The 23071-nt window shown below is 37.4% G+C and overlaps 3 protein-coding genes across 4 annotated transcripts in view; 1 reads left to right on the forward strand and 2 right to left on the reverse strand.

The window, feature by feature from the left end:
* Positions 1-354: 354 nt before the first annotated feature.
* LOC135079990 (fanconi-associated nuclease 1-like) lies at positions 355-6581 on the reverse strand. Its single transcript, XM_063974653.1, has 11 exons — positions 5747-6581; positions 5364-5633; positions 4958-5156; positions 4515-4742; positions 4183-4305; positions 3877-4099; positions 3545-3741; positions 3123-3241; positions 2381-2632; positions 1708-1880; positions 355-1078 (listed from the first exon to the last, which is right to left on the reverse strand). Exons 1-11 carry the CDS (start codon positions 6429-6431, stop codon positions 929-931), a joined length of 2619 nt encoding a protein of 872 aa, XP_063830723.1. The 5' UTR covers positions 6432-6581; the 3' UTR covers positions 355-928.
* A 613-nt stretch (positions 6582-7194) lies between these two features.
* Positions 7195-8976, forward strand: LOC135079701 (dynein light chain Tctex-type 5-like). Its single transcript, XM_063974313.1, has 2 exons — positions 7195-7444; positions 8795-8976. The coding sequence occupies exons 1-2, from the start codon at positions 7218-7220 to the stop codon at positions 8958-8960; spliced, it is 393 nt and encodes a 130-aa protein (XP_063830383.1). The 5' UTR covers positions 7195-7217; the 3' UTR covers positions 8961-8976.
* An 821-nt stretch (positions 8977-9797) lies between these two features.
* Positions 9798-23071, reverse strand: part of LOC135079995 (synaptic vesicle membrane protein VAT-1 homolog-like) — a 45044-nt gene continuing 31770 nt past the window's right edge. Inside the window, exons 5-9 of one of the 2 annotated variants that reach the window (XM_063974660.1) lie at positions 20960-21063; positions 20402-20457; positions 19615-19809; positions 15274-15472; positions 9798-11822 (exon numbers count right to left, since the gene is read on the reverse strand). In XM_063974660.1, the coding sequence (XP_063830730.1) occupies positions 11791-11822; positions 15274-15472; positions 19615-19809; positions 20402-20457; positions 20960-21063 (586 nt within the window). In that variant the 3' untranslated portion in view covers positions 9798-11790. Of the gene's footprint in view, positions 11823-15225; positions 15473-19614; positions 19810-20401; positions 20458-20959; positions 21064-23071 lie in introns of both variants that reach the window. The other variant, XM_063974659.1, reaches the window with a different exon arrangement.

The following is a 23071-nucleotide window of genomic DNA, read 5'->3' on the forward strand; positions in this document are numbered from 1 at the left end:
GTAGCCTTTCCTCCTGTTACCTCTGTTCTTGCAGTAGAGGTAGAGCACCGATAGCGCCGACACCGCAGACATCGCCAGCAATGGGATATAGACGGGAAACATCACCATAGGCGCGCGTAGATAGGCGATTAAAGAAGATTCTTTATCAATCTTAAAATATTCACCCCAATACTGTTTGGCAAGTTTATTTATAAAAAAATCGTGCAGTAACCAGTAACAAGTATGTCAAAGAAGTAATTCCTGTCTTTCAATTCATGTGACAAGGAAGAAATCCATAGAGGAATCAAGCATAGATTATCACAGCCTAATTTGGTTTACAAATGAGTTCATTAGGAATGAATTTAAACTACACAATTATTTACAAAAATATCATTTATTTGATAATCAATTATTCATCACTTATAATTACTCTGCAAATAGCACCCAGTTTTGTCAAGTAAGACTTATTATAACGACTTAATTATTAGTGACCACTTAAACATTTAAATTATGTTAGTTACTTTAAAATTGATTTAAAATCAATCTTAATTATGTACTTAACATATTTCACCAAAAAAATGCACAGCTTAATTGTGGCTTATGACTAATATAGCCAACATATTATACTAATCACAAAGTTCATGATCTGAATTAAACGTAATGACTACATCAAAATAGGATAAACTAAACTTTAGTAACGTACAATTTGGAATTTTAGATCCAACGAATATACTTTGGCACTTTATAAACAAACGACAATCAAATATCTATCAGCAACTAAAATAGATTCTAAACGGCTACTGGTCTAAATACTAAAATTAGTAATACAGGCTTGCAACTCGAGTTTATTATCCTTTCATAGCACCTCAATTTAAACGATTTGACTGAACGCTTGTACTAAACAACAATATCTTGTTACGTATAATAATAATCATTATAAAGATATACATCAAGAGATGGACCTAGCTTTACACCTGGTTGTATGAACGCCCACGTAACAAAATTCTGTGTCGATGCCATTCTGCTGCAAGTAGTGCATCCATTGAATCTGCTTCATGGAGGGCCGGTCTGTGTCGCTTTTCACCTCGACGAACCTTATCTGAAATAATAAGGCATTTTTTTTTTGATTGGTTAACTATAAATGGTTGACTATAATGAATGTACACACGTACAAATTTGCGAGTACTACGCGTTGCACACGGCACTAAAATGTCGTTATCGGTATCGTTTGCCTATAAACACCCGAGTGTTTGTTAGCTATTGTTCTCGCCAAGTTTTTTTAAAGTGTACTCGTATTATGTTGTAAGTAACAACTTAAAACGGTTTCTCTTTTCAGACTATGAGCTTTTTTGACATGTCTCAGAATATTTGACAAAACGGCATCATTTATACTAATTGTCCCCCCACCTGGGCCGATTGTGCAATAAGTGTTAATTTGTAATGTCTCCAATTAATTCGCACTTCATCTCCAGTCGCGCTCCAATTTCATTCCAGCTGATGAGCAATTCGGTATCACGGTAAAGTTCACGCGCTAACAAAGACGAAACATCAGATTTATTATTCAGAAAGTCCGAACACCTTAGTTTTGAAACTAAAATTACAAAAACACAGCAAATATTCGTGAAGCGTTTGGCTTGCGTTTGAGAAAAAGTAGCTTTATGACAGAAACTTCATTTGAAAAACATAGAGCTTAAATTTAACACAGATGACATATTAAAGGAGCCTCACCTGGTTAGTCCTAGTGTTCCACAGCGTAAGGTCGGGGAATCCCGAGTGCGCGTGGCGGTAGTCGCGCGCGAGTCGCCGGCATAACGCCGCCAGCGCGCCGCCGCCGAGACACGTGACCACGCCGCAAACCTGCTCCCACGACATGCTGTCGCGGCTGAGGCCTGAGTGCTCGGCTGTGTGACAAATAATTAAATATACAGTGTGTCTTGATAAAGTGCACATATGGAAATAGGTGAAACTAGACCTATTTTTATCGACAAAAAAGAGGTCAATAATTTTGTTTTTTTTTATTTTTATTTTTTATAGAATTTCTTTTCTTCCAATTACTTATTCTAAAAAAAACGTAATAAGTTTTAAACTAAGAGGTATATCCAGATAAAATAAAAACAGTAATAACGCTAAATAACAAGCGATACTAAAATACTCAGAAAATGCCAACAAATACTTCGTCGTATGAAATACACTGGTTTCGCTATCAAACATTTTTATTTTAGTGACTCGCCAAGTCACTCGCAGCCTGCGAGTATCTTGCGAGTCCTGCGAGTCGCAAAAGCTTTTTCGCGTTTGAAAACAGCTTACACCTAGAATGCGATGTATAACCCTTATTACCACTGGTAGTTACCATAGAACTGCAAAGGTAAAGTACTTAATAACAAAATGATGATCTACTTACTTTCTGACCTAGTACACCACTTCGACTGCATAATCCACAGCAACTCTTCGACCGAGGAGCGCTCTATCAACGACAGCCGCGCTTCTATCGACTCGCTCCTGTTCTTATAGAAGCTTTCGCAAAACAAATCCAGCGGCAATTTCTGGAAGCGAGTCAGGAACACGCCTACGCAACCGGGAGGCTTCCAGTATATTATGTCCCAGAATAACAGGAAGAACATCGTCGTTATAATCCTGCCTTCCCAGTGCATACCTAAAAAGTATAAAGAATATTTTCATACTTACTATTAGAGGCCGGTAGATCTATTCTCATAAATAAAACACTGGATACTCATCTTTCACATTATATTGCCTTATTTTAGATACAATTCATCACTTAGCACAAAAGCGCGCGGAGTCGTCTCCGCGCGTCCCTCTATTCTCACGCATAGAGAAAAGTAATACGTTTGATGCTAGCGTGACATTGACGTATTGTCAATGTCACTATGACAGCATCTCATTGGCCACAACGATACCGTTATTTTAACGTTTTAGATTTTTCATAATTAACATTACTAATAACATTAAGCAATAACAACTTTACTAATCAATAGGGTGAAAAACCGGCTCCTAATTTTATAATTAGAAGCAAATAATCTTGTTAATCAAACTGTTTAGCACTTTATCTGCCTGATAGAAAAGCTGACTATCTAATCATGTTCAAAGACCATCAATATTCTAATAACTGAATACTTTATGCTTACCATTTGTGAATTCGCCTTTATTTAAATATTCTGACAAGCAGTATTCCTCTACATCTTGTACAGTTCTCTCGCCAGACTGGCGCGTCTCAAACTTTAGTTTGCCTTTCTGCTGTGTTCGACTGAAATTAAAAGATATTTATTGAAATAAAATAGATAAAATGAAATTAAAAAAACTATTCGATTGACTATGTTTCTACTTTTGTTTTCAGAATGATTTTACAAAAAACGACACATTTAAATATTATCGAACTCTAGCCATTGTAATACATGAAAGGTACATAAAGCACTATACAGAGTGATTGGGATACTCGACCTATAGGTACCTTGAAAGGGGTTATACTTGAGGTCTCTACAGGTTGAGTATCCTGTCACCCTGTATAAACATTGACTATACAGGCGGACTACAAGCTTTTTCCACTTACTCCATTGGCTGCTTGTAAATATGAACGCCGCGCAAGTTTTTCTCCAATATTTGTTCTTTACTAGCATAATCTAGAAGTTCGTTCTTCATTTCTTGGTTTGCTGTATGCTTTGCGACTAGTTTAGCGCGGGGTCGCATCACATCTTTGGCTTCTTCTGATAGGTTAGATCTGAATCCTTCTAATAATATTTCAGCCGCCTAAAATAATTATTTATACATAATCTCTCCATACAAAGTGATTAATAATTTTTACGCGGGCGAAGCCACGGGCAAAAGCTAGTGAATGAATATTATTTACAATTCAAGCATTTTCCTAAAGTATTACAAACTTACTTCTTCTTTTTGGTCACATTTTTGCAAAACTAAAGCCATCTCAGCATACCATTCTGCTTTCTTGTGTTGTCTGAATGAGTCCTGTGATATCAGCATCTGAAGTATTTCAAGAGCTGACTGATAGTCCTTGATTTTTTTGAGATCTTGGATGCCAGATTCAAGAATTTTGATATACAAATTTAAAGGTGTGTAACGTCTTAACCAATCCGGAATAGACTTTTGGCTGTAAATGAGAGTAATTTTACTTGTTAGTTATGATAAAGTCACAATAAAACATTTTTTGCTCACAAAATAAAGAATATTTACCGTTGTACTTCAATTTCACTTGTTCCTTTGTATACTTCAAAAGATTCTGTTACAGTTTTGATTTTTTTGTCTAAAACATCTTCAATGAGGAATGCCTCATAAACATCAAAGGCCTTTACATAACTAAAAAAAAAGATTATATATTTATATGAGAGTAGGTGTGGATAAAATATAATGTATAAAGTATTTATGCTCAGTGGTGTGGATAACACATAAGTCAGAGGTCACAAATGATAGCATGCTAATAATACAGGAATTTTGATTAAATACTCAATGATGCATTATGTACTTATCTTAATACATATGGCCATAATTATTTGTTTAATACCTACCTTTCAAACTCAGCTCTCTCTCTAAATACAACACTTGCGTCATCCAGCATGTCATCCTCCACTGGATATGTCTCTCTGTTTATTTTGTCATACAGAAGTGTTAACTCTAAATTCTTTTCCCTTATTATGTTGTAATTAATTCCAAGATACATCAGAATATACAATTTGTATATTGTTCTTCTTGCTACATCTGATAGTTTATAGCAAGGACCAGCCTTTGAGCTCATGCTGAAAGTGAATATTATACATCAAACATTGATTTACGTTGTCAAATTAAATTTACGGCGCGCGCGCACGGGTGACTTTTGCTACCGTAACAGTATGTCTCTCTTTTTTTCTTTATAAAAGTGTAAAAGAAACAGATATACTGTCAAGGATAATACTGCCTCGGTGACAAGTCACCCGTGCACGCGCTCCCTATAGATAACATTTAAAACACTCACATTCTCAATACTCTTGAAGTATTGTTGTTAGTTTTGTTTGTGTTAAAAAAAGTAACAATACTTTTCTCTCTACTGTAACTCTTTAGAGATGCGATGGCACCCTGTTTAGAACTTATTTTGATTTTGAGTTCTTTACAGATTTGTTTCAACTCATCACCATTCAATAAAGAAGTGTATTCTTCAAAGGACAGACTGTTGCCTGAAATAATATAAAAATAAATATGTGATTATGTGAAATAAGATATTTCAAATTCAAATTCAAATCTTTATTCTATGAGGTCAACTATTTAACTTGTAGGTATTAATTAAAAGCAAACAGATCAACAAATGAGAAATACTGTACTTGTCAATTTGTATAACAACATTTTGTCTGACCATAGTCTATTTCTCTATTAAATCAACTTACCATCTGAAGTCAGAAAGCCATTTTCTTCCAAAGACTGGAGCACCTCATGCAAGGTAGGGTCATCAATATCATCGTTTCCAGCGAGTATAAATTTGAGTTTTTCCTTCTTGTACCAGCCTTCTTTGTGCCAGTAGAGTCGGCATACTAGCCTCATGCCAGGTTTCACAACATGCATACATCTTAATAGCAAACTTTGAGACTCTTCGTCAAGTAAATGCCAAAGGGAGTTATTATTCTTACACTTATTGACTATACTCAATAGAAATATGGCTGAAAATATTAAAAATAAATAAGATCTTTGTATTTGCTATTAGTCATATTTATCTGATTGCTTAGTTAATGAAAATAAATATTTACATATTGAATAAATAAAGATAACTTACTTTTATCATCCATTCCTAAACAAGCATTGTGAAATAGTGCATCATTGTTTACTTCATCATCATTTTTAAGCAGCTGTTTCCTTACTGATACTTTTTTTTTAAACACAGCTCTTTTCTTATTTGGTGAAAAATATTTGTTTGCTGATGGAGGGCTTTGATATACTGAAGGTGCAGTAATGGTAGGTGTTTGTTGAGCTTTGGTAGGAGTTTGTGGTGAATAAATTATAGTATTTTGTGATGAGTCCGTATCATTTCCATCACTCTTTTTGGGAGTTTCAAATTCGTTTTTTATGCTAATTTCTTCATCTTCATATGTAAGCAAATTCACTATTCCATGCCCTTTTTTGTCATTATTTGCTATAAGCTTACTAGCAGCCTCCTTATTTTGCACATCAATCAGCTCGTGTGCATCACGTTTTGGCGGTGTAATGTTATCACTTGTCTGACCTCTGAGATCGTCATCATCCTCGTCACTGCACAAATTTATGACCTCTCGATCGTTTTTATGAGGAGTCACTTTAGGAGCCTTGGACGGAGTAACAGATTTTCTTAAAGATAGATTACGTTTTTTACCAACTTTGGTTAGTTTATGATCACTATTCATGATAGATTTGCTCGGAAGTGGTGAAATAACACTTGATTTTGACTTGTTGAAATACACATCGAGCGAAAGTTGTTTACTCATGTTGCTTCACATTTATGAACTTGAATGAATTACTTTACCACCAAGTAATTGTCTAGCTAGAGACTGAGAAAAAGAGTAATTAAAAACACGTTTCGGTTAGTAAATAAAGTAATCGGTAAACTGCGGTAAACATAGCGCGTAAAACACACACAAACAGATACTGACTGACATTGACAGAACTTTGACAGTGACGTCTATGTTTTTAAAATTTTAAATTACGGCTTGGAGATAATTAATATAATCGTGTAAGTGACACTCCATGGACGCGAAGATAGTCCCCTTCTTTAATCTAGATGGCCACATTATTAATATAATAATTTCATAATTATAAAGTGAAATCAATACAATTTATTTGAGAATTTTGGAAGTAAAACTTCGAATAAAAATGTCCAAGGAATATAAAAGATTTTCAGTTTGTCGATTGAGTGAAATGGGCCGAAGAACTAGCAATAAAACTAAACCGGTGAATATATTAATTTTAAGTAAATAACATATTCCATAATAATCGAATTACTTTAAAAAGCCCTAAATTCTACCAAAAAAACACAAGTTACATGTTCCCACCCAGCGCCTTGTACAGAGAGTAGAGGAGACCGAGGGTACCTACTTCTTGTATTAGCGTGTAAGACTGCTAAATTAGGACCAAACTTAGGTGTATTTGGAACAATAGGACCCATTGTCTCCTATTTTGTTAGCAAGTACACACTTAAACCTAGTCCGCAACTTTTTTTAGTAACCACTCTTTAATAAATATTGATCAAACTCTATCAAACTACTCACTACAACATGTCGGAAACTCAACCAGATACTACTAAACAGGTTCGGACTTATCAACCGACGTACCAATTGAATCCCAGAAAACGTTTTAGTGAAGAAAGAGTTCAAAAAATACTAAAAGAACTGGTGGACACCGAGCTAGCGGAAGCCGAATACAGTGAAAAGACCGTTCCTGATTTAACACTCAGCTTAACAGAAACTGTACGAAACGCCATAAAAGAAGAAAACTTTAACAGGTAAGTGTGACAGAATCTTCGCTTGACATAATCACGTCACATTATAATGTCAGAGTGCACTTCGTAAACAAATAATGCACAACGAAAAACGAAAAAGCCCTAGCTATAGAGTTATGCGCATCGCATAGTATTATAGCAGGGGCTCAGAAGACGAAAATGATGTACATATTACCATTCTTGGCTGGAATGTCCGCATTATCTTGTTTTTATTGTTATTGCTGCAGACGAAAGTGTTAGAAAATCAAACTAGTGAAATGGTGGGTCCTTTTTAAACTAACTATGTACTACCTTTTTGACACACAAAACCTACGTGGACACAATGTCCACTTTAAATAAATAATAAAAAAATAAAAATCATTTATTATCAGACAAAAGCAGTCCATAGTTTGGTTAGTAACAATTTGAACTTAGAGACTATATTAGTAGAGTTAGTAACAATGTTCTTAGAAATATGTTAGTCGTACATCATGGGTTCTGTATATTGACTCTTTATCTATGGACGCTGTATAGCTTCACATGCCTAATGTGTAAGTCAACAAAGCGACCATAGACGGCTGAGTCCAGCCTCTCAGCAATCATTTTCAGGATTCCATTCCCACTTGTCCTCAGTCTTTGTAACACAGACGCAGTTGTTTTGCGCATAATTGAGTGAAAATCGTCAATGTGAGCATCCGCGAACATGCCCGAGGCACTACAGTACCGAGGTAGTCGAAATAGAGCCCTGAAAATGTTATTATATTGGACTCGTAGGGCACCAAGGGACCGCTGCGTAAAACTGGTCCACAGACCACTCGTGTAGAAACTTTGGCAGTAGGCTTTAAATAGGGTTAGTTTTACCTGCGCAGTACAACGAGCGAATCTGTGGGTCAGCACCCCGCCACGAATCGCCAATGCCCTACGCTCTCATATCTTTGGCCTCGAAATTTTCGGTAATGGTTAGTTGAACGGACTAAATCAATAAATCCGGCACGAAGGACCATGGACATTTCGCGACCAGTGGGTGCCCTTAATTAATACCTACCGTACGCTGGCTGGTTGAAAATTAAGTTAAGATTTTGCTGTAATGTAGTGTCTGTAACCGACTGAAGTCTTAACATAGATGGGTTACATAATAATAAAGATTCAGTAACATTCACTCTTATCATTCATAATTACTAAGAATACTTACATTATTACTAAAAGTCTTCTAAAAGACATAAGATGGGTTCTATAGAATCTTCATTATCACCAATCATTTTGCCTCAGTTACGTACTTACCTACCTACACGAGGGTATTTCTCCTGCGATATACTAAATGACCAATGACGCAAAGATCTTTTGAAAAATATCGATCATCGTCAATTTTTGCAGGTACCGGATAATAGTGGTGGTGACGATCGGCCAGCAGCGGCAGCAAGGCGTGCAGATGTTCCACTCGTTCCTGTGGGACCACGAGCGGGACATGTTCGTGACCACCAACTTCGAGAACCCGCACATATTCGCGAACGTCGTCGTCTACGGTGTCTATTTAGATTGATCATGGTCCAATAAATCATAACAGTACCTAACTATCGCAGCATTGATTTTATTCTATCGCTCCTAATGTAGGTAAGTAGGAACTGCATTTCAAGGGTTCCAAGCCTTCTTGTTCCACTCGTTCCTGGGACCACGAACGGGACATGTTCGTGACCACCAACTTCGAGAACCCGCACATATTCGCGAACGTCGTCGTCTACGGTGTCTATTTAGATTGATCATGGTCCAATAAATCGTAACAGTAACTATAGTGACATTATTTTATTATATCGTTCCTAATTTAAGTAGGAACTGCATTTCAAGATTTTCAAGGGTTCAATTTCCAAGCCTTTTTTTTTCTACTCGTTCCTGTGGGACCACTAGCGGGACTGCTTGTTATGTCCACAAACTTCTAAAATCTGGCACCGGCAGAATTTCGCGAATGTCGTCATCTATGGTGTCTATCTAGAATCTAGATTGATCATGGTCCAATAAATCGTAACAGTATCGTAACTTCATTTTATTTTCTCACTCTTAACCTCCTAATGTAAAGTAATCGCGTTCAAGAAACCTTGACAAGGGTTACAAGATCTTACTAAATATTTTTGGTGTGAATTATTTTTTATATTTCTTTAGTGATAGGTTTGTTGTGTATTTGTACTGTGACGTTTCATTCGTCTTGACTTGCAAGAATCAAAGGCCTAAGCATATTAAAAGAATCTCATCAAAATCTGTTCATTTGCAAGTAGTTCCTCAAAGACTGAGAAAGACTGGTTTCTAAATTATGTTTGCAACTGTATGCGTGTGTACCTATGCTTTATGTTATGAGGGGAAGGGAAGATAAAAAATAAAGACTCACTTAAGCATTTTTACAGATCATACATATTTATTTATCCATTTCATAGTATAGATATCACACTGGCCCGCCCTTATAAAAATAAATGTGTTAATACAATAACGACCCAGTCTGTGGAGCTGGCTGGCGTGACGGCGCGAGTTAACCCTCTTTCCTAGATATTTTAATATTGGCATCATTCGATACTAACCTACAACAATTTGGACACAATCACCAACGGCGCGGTCACCCCAGCTCTCAATCACTATTGAATTCCATCAAATATCCTTATAGAAGAAAATTCAGAGATAATTCTAAACCATTATACAGGTCGATATACACATGATTCAATAATATATGTTTACATTACAAGAAATTCGCACATATTTGACACACAAAGCGAAGGATTACCGATAAGGAGACTAAAATAGCTTTAAGATATTGGTCCGAGACACTGAAGCGAGTTGTATCCGCGCACAATACGAAACTAGCACCAAGCCACTGTACGAACAAAGCCGCGGCCGCCTCCTGAGTCCTGACTGACAGTGCTGACAGGCGGGGGCGGCCATGCAACGGAACGCCGCGCGCGCGGCCGGCGCAAGCAAGCCATACGGACGCTGGACAGTGCACTCACGCTAACTATGCTCTCGCAAAATTGTTCAAAAAGGGTAAAATTTTTATAAAAATTCTAAAGAGTTAACCGAGTCAGCCATTCAGATAGAGCATAATTGCGTCAGCACAGAGTGGTTGAGCAGTGTTGGGGGAAGTGGAGTTTACTCCGGAGATCCGGACTACATTCAGCCTCTCAGAGTTACATTTTACATCCGCATGATATGTGTTACACAGATAAAACGTTAAAGTACTGGGTACATATACCTATAACCATACTGTACATATATGGCGGTAAAAGTTACTTACAACCTTACGAAAATTAAGAGTAGGTAAATATATACTAGGTATATCAAAAGAAATGCAGTGAATATTGGTATCAAAATATTATTCCTAATTATAAGTTGTGTGAAAGTGTACGTCGATTAGATATGTGATATTTGTGTAAAGATACATAAAAAAAGCTTTATACGAGACCTCGTTACATCGTTTGGTAATACAAAAATATTAGAAATATCCATAGATGATTCGATTACATGAGTTACAAGACCTTATAGGTAGCCACAAAATACTCGTCGATAGTGTTCTACAGTCGCCCAGCCGGAGGCGACCCCGGCCGACTTTGAGCCTAGACGGACGATCTTTCGGTGCGTTTAAATAAATTCCGTGAACTCTTCTTAACTAGAAAATAATTTACAAAATCTCTAAGTATAAAAAATATAAAACAATCATATATTTTAGGCTCAAATTAAAAATAATATGTCATGTAAAGGCAGCATAAAAATACCTACCGCAAAACATCTAGCATACCTACCACAAAATATCACACGCAAGGATCCGATCGAGGGGCGCGGGCCCGGGGCGGGTGTGGTCTCGTGGGGCCAAATTTTAAACATTTACTAATAAAATATTAAAGCTTAACATACATAAAGATTAAGCATCTCTGCATCTTAGATATATAATAGCCATTCAAAATAACTGCAGATTAAAATATCTCATCTTAAAAATAAAGTCTTAAACGTTAAACTATAATAAAAGACTCGTAATTTCAGAAACGATACCTAACTTAGGCCAAACGTACAAAATAAAACTGTTTTAAAATTATAAAATTCATTGTTAATTTCGCTGTCGAAAATCGAATGTGGTTACCATAATTTATTTTTTCACGAAAAAAAAATCAATGTGATAAACTAAGGACTAAACTAAGATGGCTACGACATGGTTCGATCGTAGCAGCCGGGTGGGTGTCGTGGGTGAGATGAGATCGAACGACGTCGTATTCCGAGTAACGAAACGTAATGCGGCGGATGCGCGGCGCGGCCGCGGCACCTCTCGGTAAACAGCAGCTTCTCTCTAAAATATAATCAATTGGCGGTGGTTTGTCTGTTCAGTCCTCGGCGGACGCAATTCAGCTAGACTCCTTCTCCTTCTCTTTCGACTCTGAAATTAAAAAGCATACTTAATTGCAACATCCCAATGCACTGTACCTGATGATATTCATTACAATCTTTCATTTTCAGCTTAAAAAATCTCACTTTGAAAAAATAGACTCGCTAGCTATACTATAAAATGCCTTCTAAAATGCATCAATTATTTCAATACATAGATAAAATATGCATAAATAGAGCAAAATGCAATAAATACATGTATTATGCATTATTAGATAGATATAGTTACGTATTCAAATATGTATATTTTTCAAAAAACTTATTGAATTAAAAGGGTAACTTCACGCGAAGATAATAGACCCGAAACGTCTCATGACCAAGCTGGCTAAACGACTTAAACAGCCTTTAGAAAATGCTTTTAGATTTTTACAATTATTAAAGAAATATAATTTCAGATTCACTGGGCGAAAAGTCTATAACCAACACAGTAGGCACTGCGGCCTTTTTGAAAATTTCTGAGGCGTAGGCCAATAATTTTCCATACCAAACCACTAACATTTTATTAAATAACCCTCCTTCTGGGCAGTCGGGTAATGAAATCAACACAGATAATTTAATTTTATAAATGGCGGCGCAAATCGATCATTGGTAAGGACGGGTGATTTGTGATCGAGGTGCTTAGTTTATAATTTTGCTGGTTTTGTGCAAAAATAATTGTAACAAACTAAACAAATACAAAGCTAAATATACAGGGTGTCCCGTAATGTAACGTCAAGCCGGAACTGGGTGTTGAGGCAAGTTATGCTGGTTATCAGAAAAATATAAAAAAAATCTATGTGGCATATTTTCAAAATAATGGGCATTTAAAAAAAATCAAAAATTTCTACTCCAGGTGACGGTCTTTTTACTCGTGTTGCCACAAATCTTCACTTTTTCCAAATTTTTTTTTTGTTATGTAACCCTGAATAATGCTTCTCTAAATTGTTATCAAAATTACAAAACCAGCTGCTCCAGCTTGGATAAAAAAAATACATTATTCCCAAAAAAAAATTCAAAATAAAATTTTTGTCTAGTTTAAACTGACTGTACTGAAAAAAAAAAGTACTACGCAAGTGTGGCATGTGACGTCATAATTTGGCGCATTTAGTAAGGATTCCAAAATGGTATAACACTTGGTAAATTCTTGCTGTAATTGTCGACAATTTTTGGTTTTTTGGAAATAATCCCGTTTTTAACTTTATCTACCTTGGTTAAAAATTATTATTCTAATGTGCCCAAAATTCAAGTTTCTGTACCATGACAGTAATTAGTAGTTGACATACTGTGACAAAAGTCACCCGTGCGTGCGCGCCGTTACTACCTGCTCTGCCTGCACTTGTACTTGGTAACAGGGATAATAAGGATATGAAGTTTCGGTTATGGATACGGTTACGGATATTAGAATAATATTATACCGGTTTCGGTTACGGTCACGGATATGAAATCATTTCAGATTATCCGAAAGTTTCGGATAATTTCGGTTACGGAATTATTAGAATTTCAAAAATGTAGGTATAATTCAAATAGCAAGATGCTGCGTGACCCACATAGCTACTTTATGTACCAACTAAGACGACACCTATGTATGATAAAGGTAAAACAGGCTGGCATATTAGATGGTGCCAGGGAATGCCAGACAAGTTGGTAACAAATATTAAGATTTAAGGTACAATTCCAAGACGGGCCGCAGACCGCAAACTGCAAAACTCTATGAAATCGGCAGCGCGGCATTGCTGCTGCGGCGTGTATACTGCAGATTTCATAGAGTTTTGCAGTTTGGAATAATTGTACCCTTAGACTCCGCCTTTATCCGAAACTATCCGTAACTTTTGAATCAGTTTCGGTTACGGTTATGGATATTTTTTTATTTTGGATATCCGATAGTTTCGGTTACGGTTACGGATATCCATAACATCCCTGCTTGGTAAGATGGCCCTCTCCGTCCCGCTCATACCTTTTAAAATGGCTTCTCCGCCTCATTTAAGCCAGAAACTTGAATTTTGGGCACATTAGAATAATAATTTTTAACCAAGGTAGATAAAGTTAAAAACGGGATTATTTCCAAAACTCCAAAAATTGTCGACAATTACAGCAAGAATTTACCAAGTGTTGTACCATTTTGGAATCCTTACTAAATGCGCCAAATTATGACGTCACTTGCCACACTCGCGTAGTACAATTTTTTTTCAGTACAGTCAGTTTAAACTAGGCAAAATTTTTATTTTGAAAATTTTTTTGGGAATAATGTATTTTTTTCATCCAAGCTGGAGCAGCTGGTTTTGTAATTTTGATAACAATTTAGAGAAGCATTATTCAGGGTTACATAACAAAAAAAAAAATTGGAAAAAGTGAAGATTTGTGGCAACACGAGTAAAAAGAGCGTCACCTGGAGTAGAAATTTTTGATTTTTTTTAAATGCCCATTATTTTGAAAATATGCCACATAGATTTTTTTTTATATTTTTCTGATAACCAGCATAACTTGCCTCAACACCCAGTTCCGGCTTGACGTTACATTACGGGACACCCTGTATACATGATTTAAACCTACACAATCGTTAATTAAGGCATCACGTCAATTAAATGTGTACTCAAATAAAATGCAATGAATGTGTATGTAGCCGCAATAAGTTTGCAGTGCTGGAACGCAATGATTAAATTCTAACAAATTGAGTACAATTAAAATGTTATACTATAATATGATTTAGGCCAGTGGACAACCGTGACGAGTGAAATTGAAAATAACGACGCTAATTACAATTACAATTTCTATAAAAGCAATTAGTCTAAAGGCTGCATATAATATAAATGTATCATTTCGTCGCCTATAAGCCGTCGATATAATAGCGTTTAGCCGTACGTGCGTGCGCAGTACAATTATAATAAACTAGGTGGCATGCTACATTTTCAAAATTTATCGCTATGGATCTGTAGAAGCGGACTCTTTCTACAAATTATAGAACCGTTTAGAAATTGAGAAAGTAATATTGATGTAATAGAATTGATACGACTAATGATGCGATCAATAGTGGTACGTTGTTTTATATAATAGTCTTAAATGTTCATTATATGCTATTAAATAAATAACATACCATCGAATTATTTATATAATACTAAAGATTTAACAAATTCTTATTTTATTTCAAAGATTTTAAACTTTATATGAATATTAAGAAGAAAACAGTGATTTTTGCTATTAAAATCACCAAGTCGTTTTTTCCTACACGACTTTATTTACGATTTAAACTCGCTAATATAATATGCGTCGATCAAAATGCACGTTCAGGATGCAATTACGCGCTCGTAGCATGCCCCTAATGAAGCAAAAATATGTAATAATGATACTTATGTTATAAATATTCGATGTGAAGCGGGAGCGCGTCTACACATGCCTGGTCATAAAAGTTCGAGACTGACCTTCGTCGCTGTTACCGTTAGTGAGCGGTTCTTCACCGTTCTTCTCACCATTTTCGGCGGGCTTCTTCTCTTCTTCCTTGGTTTCCTTGTCCTTCTTCTCCTCGGAGCTCTCCTTGGCGGGCTTCTTGTCCTTGCCGGCCTTGCCCTTGGCGGGGGTGGCGGGCTTCGGCTTGGGCTCCAGGGACGGGTCGAGGACCAACTTGCCGATGTTCTTGCGGTCGTGCATCTTTTGCATTGCTTCACCAACCTGCAAATGATATTTAATGGTTAAATTAAATTATACATTTTTTACAACTAAAGATCCACAGTGTTAAACGCTCTGTATGCTGTCTTCGGTAAAAACAATACGAACCAAATAATTTGTGGTATAAGTGGGTAGGTACTCATAAGATCACTTTTGGTAAGTTACATTAAAGCCTACCACAAGCCGTAATGCTTAAGGCGATTAGTGTCCTCAATCCGCGCCAAATGGGCATTTTGTAAAGCCTACTCCTCTTTTACTGCTGGACAGAAATAGTTGAAAAAAATATATGTTATACAACAGTTCAAGGACTACATTTGTGACGTTTGAATTTTCGCTACGTCTCTTTGTTTTGGATTAAAAAAATAAATACGGGACATCGATTTTTTACTTAAATTCCCTACTCCTCCAAAACGGCTATGTTAATTTAAAAGATTTTTGCACGAATAGATTGGGAATTCTTTAATCTTTAAATGACACGTTGCGTTTTTCAATCGAACATTACTTTCATTCATAAATTTTACTTTTGATAAATTCCGAACGTTTTGCTGTTGAGGGGGCCTTCGCGGGGTGCGGGCGGCAGTCGGCCGCTGGCCTTCAGACGGGGAGGTTGTGTCACTCGCTACAAACTGACATTAGCGATCAAAATGAATTTTTTCTTTGGCTAAGTTGCACCACCTGACGTGACCTAACTTTGACCGTAGCTTTGGCGATAACCGGTGTTTTTTGTATGGAGTTAGACAGACTTTTGACGCTTGTCAAAGTTGAAGTAAGATGGTGCAACCCAGCTTTTGTTCGACAATAGATTTTATGTCAGAATTGTTCATAGAGTACGTGCAGTCAGACAATACAATTGAATTATGACGCGCTCAGACGCTATTTTCTACCTGAATAGAATCTATTAGTGTAAAAAAACTATAATTGACTCCAAAACAACTGCACTAGATAAATACAAGTAGAAAATTTATTACGTTATTTATTTACTAGGCCTTTGCAATCAGTATCCAAATTAGGAGCTAGTCAGAATCTGTAACTTAATCGATTTACGTGAAGAAAACTTATATTTTTCATACTTATTAGAATTAGATTTTAAATATGTTTCTTCGCGAAAATACCACAATTAAAAATAACACCTGTAACTGTGAAATTAATCTATTTCATGCCTTTAGTAGACTATAGGTACCCAGTAGACCTTGTTGTTGCCACTGAAGGTGCATAGGTACTCAGTACATTGATACCATATTTTTCATGTTAAGTGCAAATAAACTTCCCTAAATTACCAAACCATGAAACGTACCTATATTATTAAAAAGTTTCGCAGATAAAAACTGAAATCCTCTTATAAGGTGATGAATTTTAGGAGCATGTCATGAAACCAAAATTATTAGCATACAAGAGCTTGTTTTAAAAAAAAATCTTTTTATTTATGATGGGGAATTTACTGCGGCGTAGTAGCAGAGATTTTCCGTTTGTAGATCGTAATAATTTCGAAGAATAGGGATGTTTCGTGGATAAAGCAAGAAAGTAGCAAGAGTTTGAATAAGACCGTCGGTGAACTTACCAAAAAAAAAAAACTCTAAATGTAGGTATTTTTCACTTTTTTAAACTTATGAAAATTTAAAGAGATGAAGCGCACCAAAGTTCAGAAGATGAGGCACATGACGTCAAGGCATGCTTAAAAATGTGGCGATTTGTGTCGTCACGCGGAATTTCATCGCATCATTATCTTCGTAATTACTTGTTTAATTGAAAAATAAAAATATCCTGTGTCCAATATTTTTTGATAATGTAAAATTGACGGACCAAAAGTCTTTTTTAAAGAAACTAGCCTATTCCTATGGCCACATTCCAGCTCCATCATCAGACCCTGCAGTTTCCCTTAGAGAATTGAAGACTCATGATTTTCAAAGTAGCGTACCTACTTACATAACATTAGGTACTTGCTTATACAGGGTCAGGGGTTTGTCATCTAGCCTAGTTGTCGTCAGGAAGTTGGTCTAACTAATTCAGCTTGCAACTAATTCAGCTTGCAAGATTCCACCCGAACAAACATTTATGTAATTACCTACATACATCATAAATTGCAAGCTAAATAAAAGCTTGTAATAAAGTCGGGTTTGTTCAAATTTCGAGAACGACTGAACCGACAAAAGCATTAGAAAATTTACGAAAAATAAAATAAAATTTTATCCCGTACAAAATGTTCATGGATTTTGTTATTTTTATTAAATACCTTTACGCCTGAGTTAAATGAGACCGACATCAAGGTTCATCAATTTAAGTTTAAAATAATAGGCAGTAATGTATGAAGAAAGAGCTTCTATTCTGTATCTACGTATGCCCGTGTATTTTTGATCGGTGTCAAATCGGAGTTTTTGGTGCGGGGTACGCGGGTGTTGCTGGCGGCGTGAAGGTCAAACGCCCAAGGTCATTGAGGACTCTAATCGCCTTAAGGGGATTATCAGTGAAGCCTTTGTGCGATGGTCGCTGTTAAATGAAATGATTAAATAGACCTTACTCTAAGAAGATAAGTAAATAGACCAATGTATTACCAACAGAGCACTATTACATGACAGAATATGTGTACTAAAAAAAGATAAAATAAATGCGTGGAATTGTGGATAAAACTTTCCAATAATACTTTAGGTAGACGAAAGATTAAAACGGTAGGTATGCAGAAGACGAGTTATGTCTCCGATTTAATTACTGACACCATTAATTTATTGTGTTACTTAATTATTATTTTATCACTACAATAACAACATTCCATTGTCCAAGCTCATAATAAGTTATGCCCTTCGGCATAATTTAACCGAAAGAATGACTCTGTTGTGATACAAAGTTGCAGCAGTGTGATAGCGAATTAAAGATACGACTTAATTATTTTGTTTGTCACTGAGATCACTTAAAAGAACGAATGTGCCTGTTAAGGGTTCGATAAGAAAAGGAAGACAAGGAGTCTTTGTTACTTCGTGGAATTGTCTTAATTCGTGATCCCTACTATCATAACAGGCACAATAACATGCTGTCTACTTACAAAAAAGGGTCAAATGACTTTCAAATACGATCGTCTGTCATAATCAGTCACGCCGAAGTGTTCGGCCGACGGAGGCTTGACCTGAGCACTTGTTAATATGGACGATCGATCCATCCATCATCATCACTCATGGCTCCACGCGTCAGCGGGTGCCACTATTTAATCATGAAGTGCGTACTGAATAGGGTGCAACCTATTGGGAGTTATTTGTTCTTATTTAATGATGATTAAAGTCGAGTAGGGTCGACTAGCGACTTGATCGTTTTCTCGGCCTCAGCCTGCGCGGGCGTGAAGACCAATAAATGTGCATGAAAATCAAATTACCTATCTCAGTAGTTTTGGTAATACCGGTCTAGCAAACTGCCTAACTCAATAGCCCTAACTTTCACGATGCTGCAGATTTAAATACTACGTCTTCGAGCATCCAGGAATACCTGCTACAGCGACTTGAGCTGGCTTTACACAAAAAGTCAGTGCTCTAACAGCAGGTTAGCCTGCACCTAGGCTCTTTTTGTCTGCTGAATGTAGTCTGATGTTGGAACAGCAGGTGCCGCGGGTTCAAGCCAGTCAGGCTCCTGTCTCCTGCGGGATGCAGTCAGTACTCACGTCCTCCAGCGCCCAGGTGGAGTCGACAAGCGGCTTGACCTTGCCCTCGGCCCACAGCGTATAGTAGTCAGCACGGCCGTGTTGGAACAGCAGGTGTCGTGGCTTTAAGCCAGTCAGGCTCCTGTCTCCTGCGGGATGCAGTCAGTACTCACGTCTTCCAGCGCCCAGGTGGAATCAACCAGCGGCTTGACCTTGCCCTCAGCCCACAGCGCGAACACGGCGTCAACGGCGCGGCGCACGTAGTCGGCGCGGCCATGTTGGAGCAACAAGTCTCTCAGGTTCAAGCCAGCCACTTTCCTGCTGTCTACGGGATATAGTTTAGTACTCACGTCCTCCAGCGCCCAGGTGGAGTCGACCAGCGGCTTGACCTTGCCTTCAGCCCACAGCGCGAACACGGCGTCGACGGCGCGGCGCACATAGTCGGCGCGGCCATGTTGGAACAACAAGTGTCGTGGCTTCAAGCCAGTCAGGCTCCTGTCTCCTGCGGGATGCAGTCAGTACTCACGTCTTCCAGCGCCCAGGTGGAGTCGACCAGCGGCTTGACCTTGCCCTCAGCCCACAGCGCGAACACGGCGTCGACGGCGCGGCGCACGTAATCAGCACGGCCATGTTGGAACAGCAGGTGCCGTAAGTTCAAGCCAGCCAGGCTCTTGTTCTCGTCGAACAGCTTGATGGGAGACACCTTGTCCACTTGCCACCACTACACATAAGAATAAAACACTCAATCTTGCTGTATTACAAACCCGATCGAGTAAACTGCGCACATAGCAACCGTGACGTCACGTCGACGCTCTGGTACGAACGAGGGCGAAAGTGGGGAGATGTGCGGATGAGTGCGAAGGAGAGTCGCATTCCAGTGAGGTGCGCAGTTAGCTCGATGGGGTTGTACACGAAAGTTAAGTAATGTAACTCCATATTTTAGACTTAATAAAACCACCACTTACTTTTCAATGACAATATTATAAAAGAGATAAAGTTTTTGACACTATAATATAACGGAGACAAAGTTTTTGACATAAATAAATTATGAATATTCAAAGTAGTGATTACGAAAGTAATAATTGGAATATGAATCAGAATTAGCTATTTTGGACCGGTTCCTAAAATACTCTACAAACAGTTACAGCGAATAGAATTCGGTAACATTCTTTTCGTTCAGGAAGTCGTTATTGCGCACGAATTTATAGCCATCTTGATTTTTTCCAAGAGAATCTTGTTACGTTTATAACCCTTTCATAGCTACTAATGTTTTCGTTGAGCATCAGATAATAATTAAAACATTATGTACTCACCGCACGCGCGGCGCTGAAGAAACTCTTCGTCTCGCCGGTCACGATGTTAGATGATCCTGCGATAAAATACTATTGTTTTGTACTGATATTTAAACAAACGCTCGTTCTCGTTATTCTGAGGAACACCTCAAGTCATTTCCAAGAGCCCAAGAGGCTAATCAACACAGATAAACTCTTTAATAGTCGTTAGAATGCTGAAAATGTTGGTTCCGCAATTCTGGTATTAAGATATGATAAGTGATCTTTTGGGCTGTTCTAAGAAGCTTCACTTACAGTGGCGAGAGCGGAAAGAGAATTTATTGCATTCCAAGTATTTCTTAATGCTTGTCTAAACGATTATCTCTCAGTGCGTAACTGTAAAAGTGTTCAAGCTAAGTAGAGATTAAGCTATAAAGTAAACATAATTTTAATAAAAATACTTCAGAGGGATGGACATAACGGACGAGGGAGACAATGGGGAAGCAAATGACTCGATCTCCAAAATTCTTGCAGCTAAATAGACACCCAAAAATATCATAAAGATTTAATCTCTAGCTACTTATTATATCTAGGACTTACCGTACAAGATGTACCGGCCCATGGGTTTGAGAAGCGAGTACCCACGGTTGCACTCCTCGCCGCAGAGGCAGTCCAGCACGATATCAACGCCATCAGCGGACACCCTGGAAAGAACAAAGTATGTTAGCGACATTTGGTTTGATAGCTCCCGTAAGTGACCGATGCCAGCTTTGGGTTCAAACGGCTAATAGTTAATACATGCTACATGATATGGTCTACTACCGTCCTATACAGAAGAGTATAGTAGACTATACCATAGGCGCACATATCCAAAGATTAGAGGAGAGATATTTGATGGATGCAGGGTATATGTTTTACTAGCTTTCCGCCCGCGGCTTCGCCCGCGTGGAATTTTGTCTGTCACAGAAAAACTTTATCGCGCGCGTCCTTGTTTCAAAAACCGGGATAAAAACTATCCTATGTACTTTCCAGGGACTCAAAATATCTCTATGCCAAATTTCATCAAAATCGGTTCAGTGGTTTAGGCGTGAAAGCGAGACAGACAGTTACATTTGCATTTATAATATTAGTATAGATTTTAAAGTGTAAATAACGACTCTTTTCTCGCCTCTCTGCTATGTTGGAATCCTGACCTAAGTTGCCTGCTCTTCTTTCTTATTCTGCTAATGCTCCTAACCCGGTATTTTTCTATGTAATTTAAAACAACTAGGTAGTAGGTTGCTTTAAAACCATTATTATAGCTAGTCCATTAAACATCGTCCAACTTTACTCTGCATTGGAGACTTAGGTCCGTTCATGTATGACTTTAGTACATAACAACAACAGAAACACAATGGCGTGTATCATACTCGTACATTGTTGCGTTTAGCACAGGAAATGTAATACTTAAAGATGTTTTTGTTCCAGTGCAAACAAAAATACACGCGGCCATAAACTTTGGATTAAACACAAAATGGCCATAAAATAGATTTCTATCTATAAATGTAATTGCTTAGAATGCAGGTTTTATGTGCGTTTTATTGCTGTTAATATAATTATATTTATAAATTAAAGATCTCTATTTCTTTATTCTCTATTAAATGAAAGAGTTCAACGCGCTTTAGTAGGTATTGTCGCATGAATCTAAGATGATTTGATAAGTAATTATTGTATAGCAATCTCAATGCATGAAGAGTATTCATATCTGAAATAGCGTGCTGTTACAAATTACATGATATAAATGAGTTACGTAAGAACGTGTGTTTATTTGTAATACAGTTTGCAGCACTTCTCGTTACAATATAACTTTTTAAAAAAATAAAACCGACTTCAAATGCGTGAACACAAAAAAAAACTAAAAATTAAAAATATTGCGTATAAAAAAGTTCATCCCCAATTTTCCACCCTTGGGGGTGAAATATTTTCTTCAAATTCGCATGAAACCACCCTTTTGATAATACCTATTCAACAAAAAAATAATCGTTCAAATTGATTTATAATCGGCGGAGATATTGCGTATAAAAAAGTTCATCCCCAATTTTCCACCCTTGGGGGTTGTTTTTTCTATTATTAAATTTAAATGGGACCACCCTTGAGGTATTACCTATACGCCGAAAAAAGATTTGTTCAAATCGGTTCATAATTGGCGGAGTTATCGCGTAACAAACATAGAAAAAAAAAAAAAAAAAAAACATACGGGTCGAATTGAGAACCTCCTCCTTTTTTGAAGTCGGTTGAAAATGGACATTACTAAAGCAATAGCTTCATCATCTTCGCTCGAGTAGTACATATCTGGCGCTGTATTTATTTACACTGAACTTGTGTGGCTCCGATGTTTACGTTCCGAAGATCTCACCAGATATAAAAATATCTTTGTCTATTTACGAGAATTAAATACCGCCGCTGTTACGAAGCAGCTGCCCTAAGGAGCGGGTTGTAAACTGAACAATTAACGTGTGCCGCGCCCATTTTAATTGGACCCTTACTTTAATCCTGCCATCCGACGACATATCTACGCAACGGGAGAGGAAAGGGGCTCCTCGTAAATTGGTGGTATTCGTATCACACGGATAGAGCTGCCTCTGAAATATGTAACTGTAATAACCACTAATTAACAAAGCTTGGGATTGGGAACAACTTTGTTTGCGCTCGGAGACAATGGGGGCAGATATG

Source organism: Ostrinia nubilalis, chromosome 17, assembly GCF_963855985.1.
Source record: "Ostrinia nubilalis chromosome 17, ilOstNubi1.1, whole genome shotgun sequence".
NCBI classification, from domain to species: Eukaryota; Metazoa; Arthropoda; class Insecta; order Lepidoptera; family Crambidae; genus Ostrinia; species Ostrinia nubilalis.

What these genes read in the sequence shown, in the direction of transcription:
- LOC135079990 (XM_063974653.1), bottom strand. Translation starts at nt 6,431, where the DNA reads ATGAGTAAACAACTTTCGCTCGATGTGTATTTCAACAAGTCAAAATCA. An exon ending in TGGCTTTCTGACTTCAGATG is followed by an intron (nt 5,157 to 5,363) that starts GTAAGTTGATTT and finishes ATATTATTTCAG; the next exon opens with GCAACAGTCTGTCCTTTGAA. An exon ending in TAAAGGCGAATTCACAAATG is followed by an intron (nt 2,633 to 3,122) that starts GTAAGCATAAAG and finishes TATACTTTTTAG; the next exon opens with GTATGCACTGGGAAGGCAGG.
- LOC135079701 (XM_063974313.1), top strand. Translation starts at nt 7,218, where the DNA reads ATGTCGGAAACTCAACCAGATACTACTAAACAGGTTCGGACTTATCAA. An exon ending in AAAGAAGAAAACTTTAACAG is followed by an intron (nt 7,445 to 8,794) that starts GTAAGTGTGACA and finishes CAATTTTTGCAG; the next exon opens with GTACCGGATAATAGTGGTGG.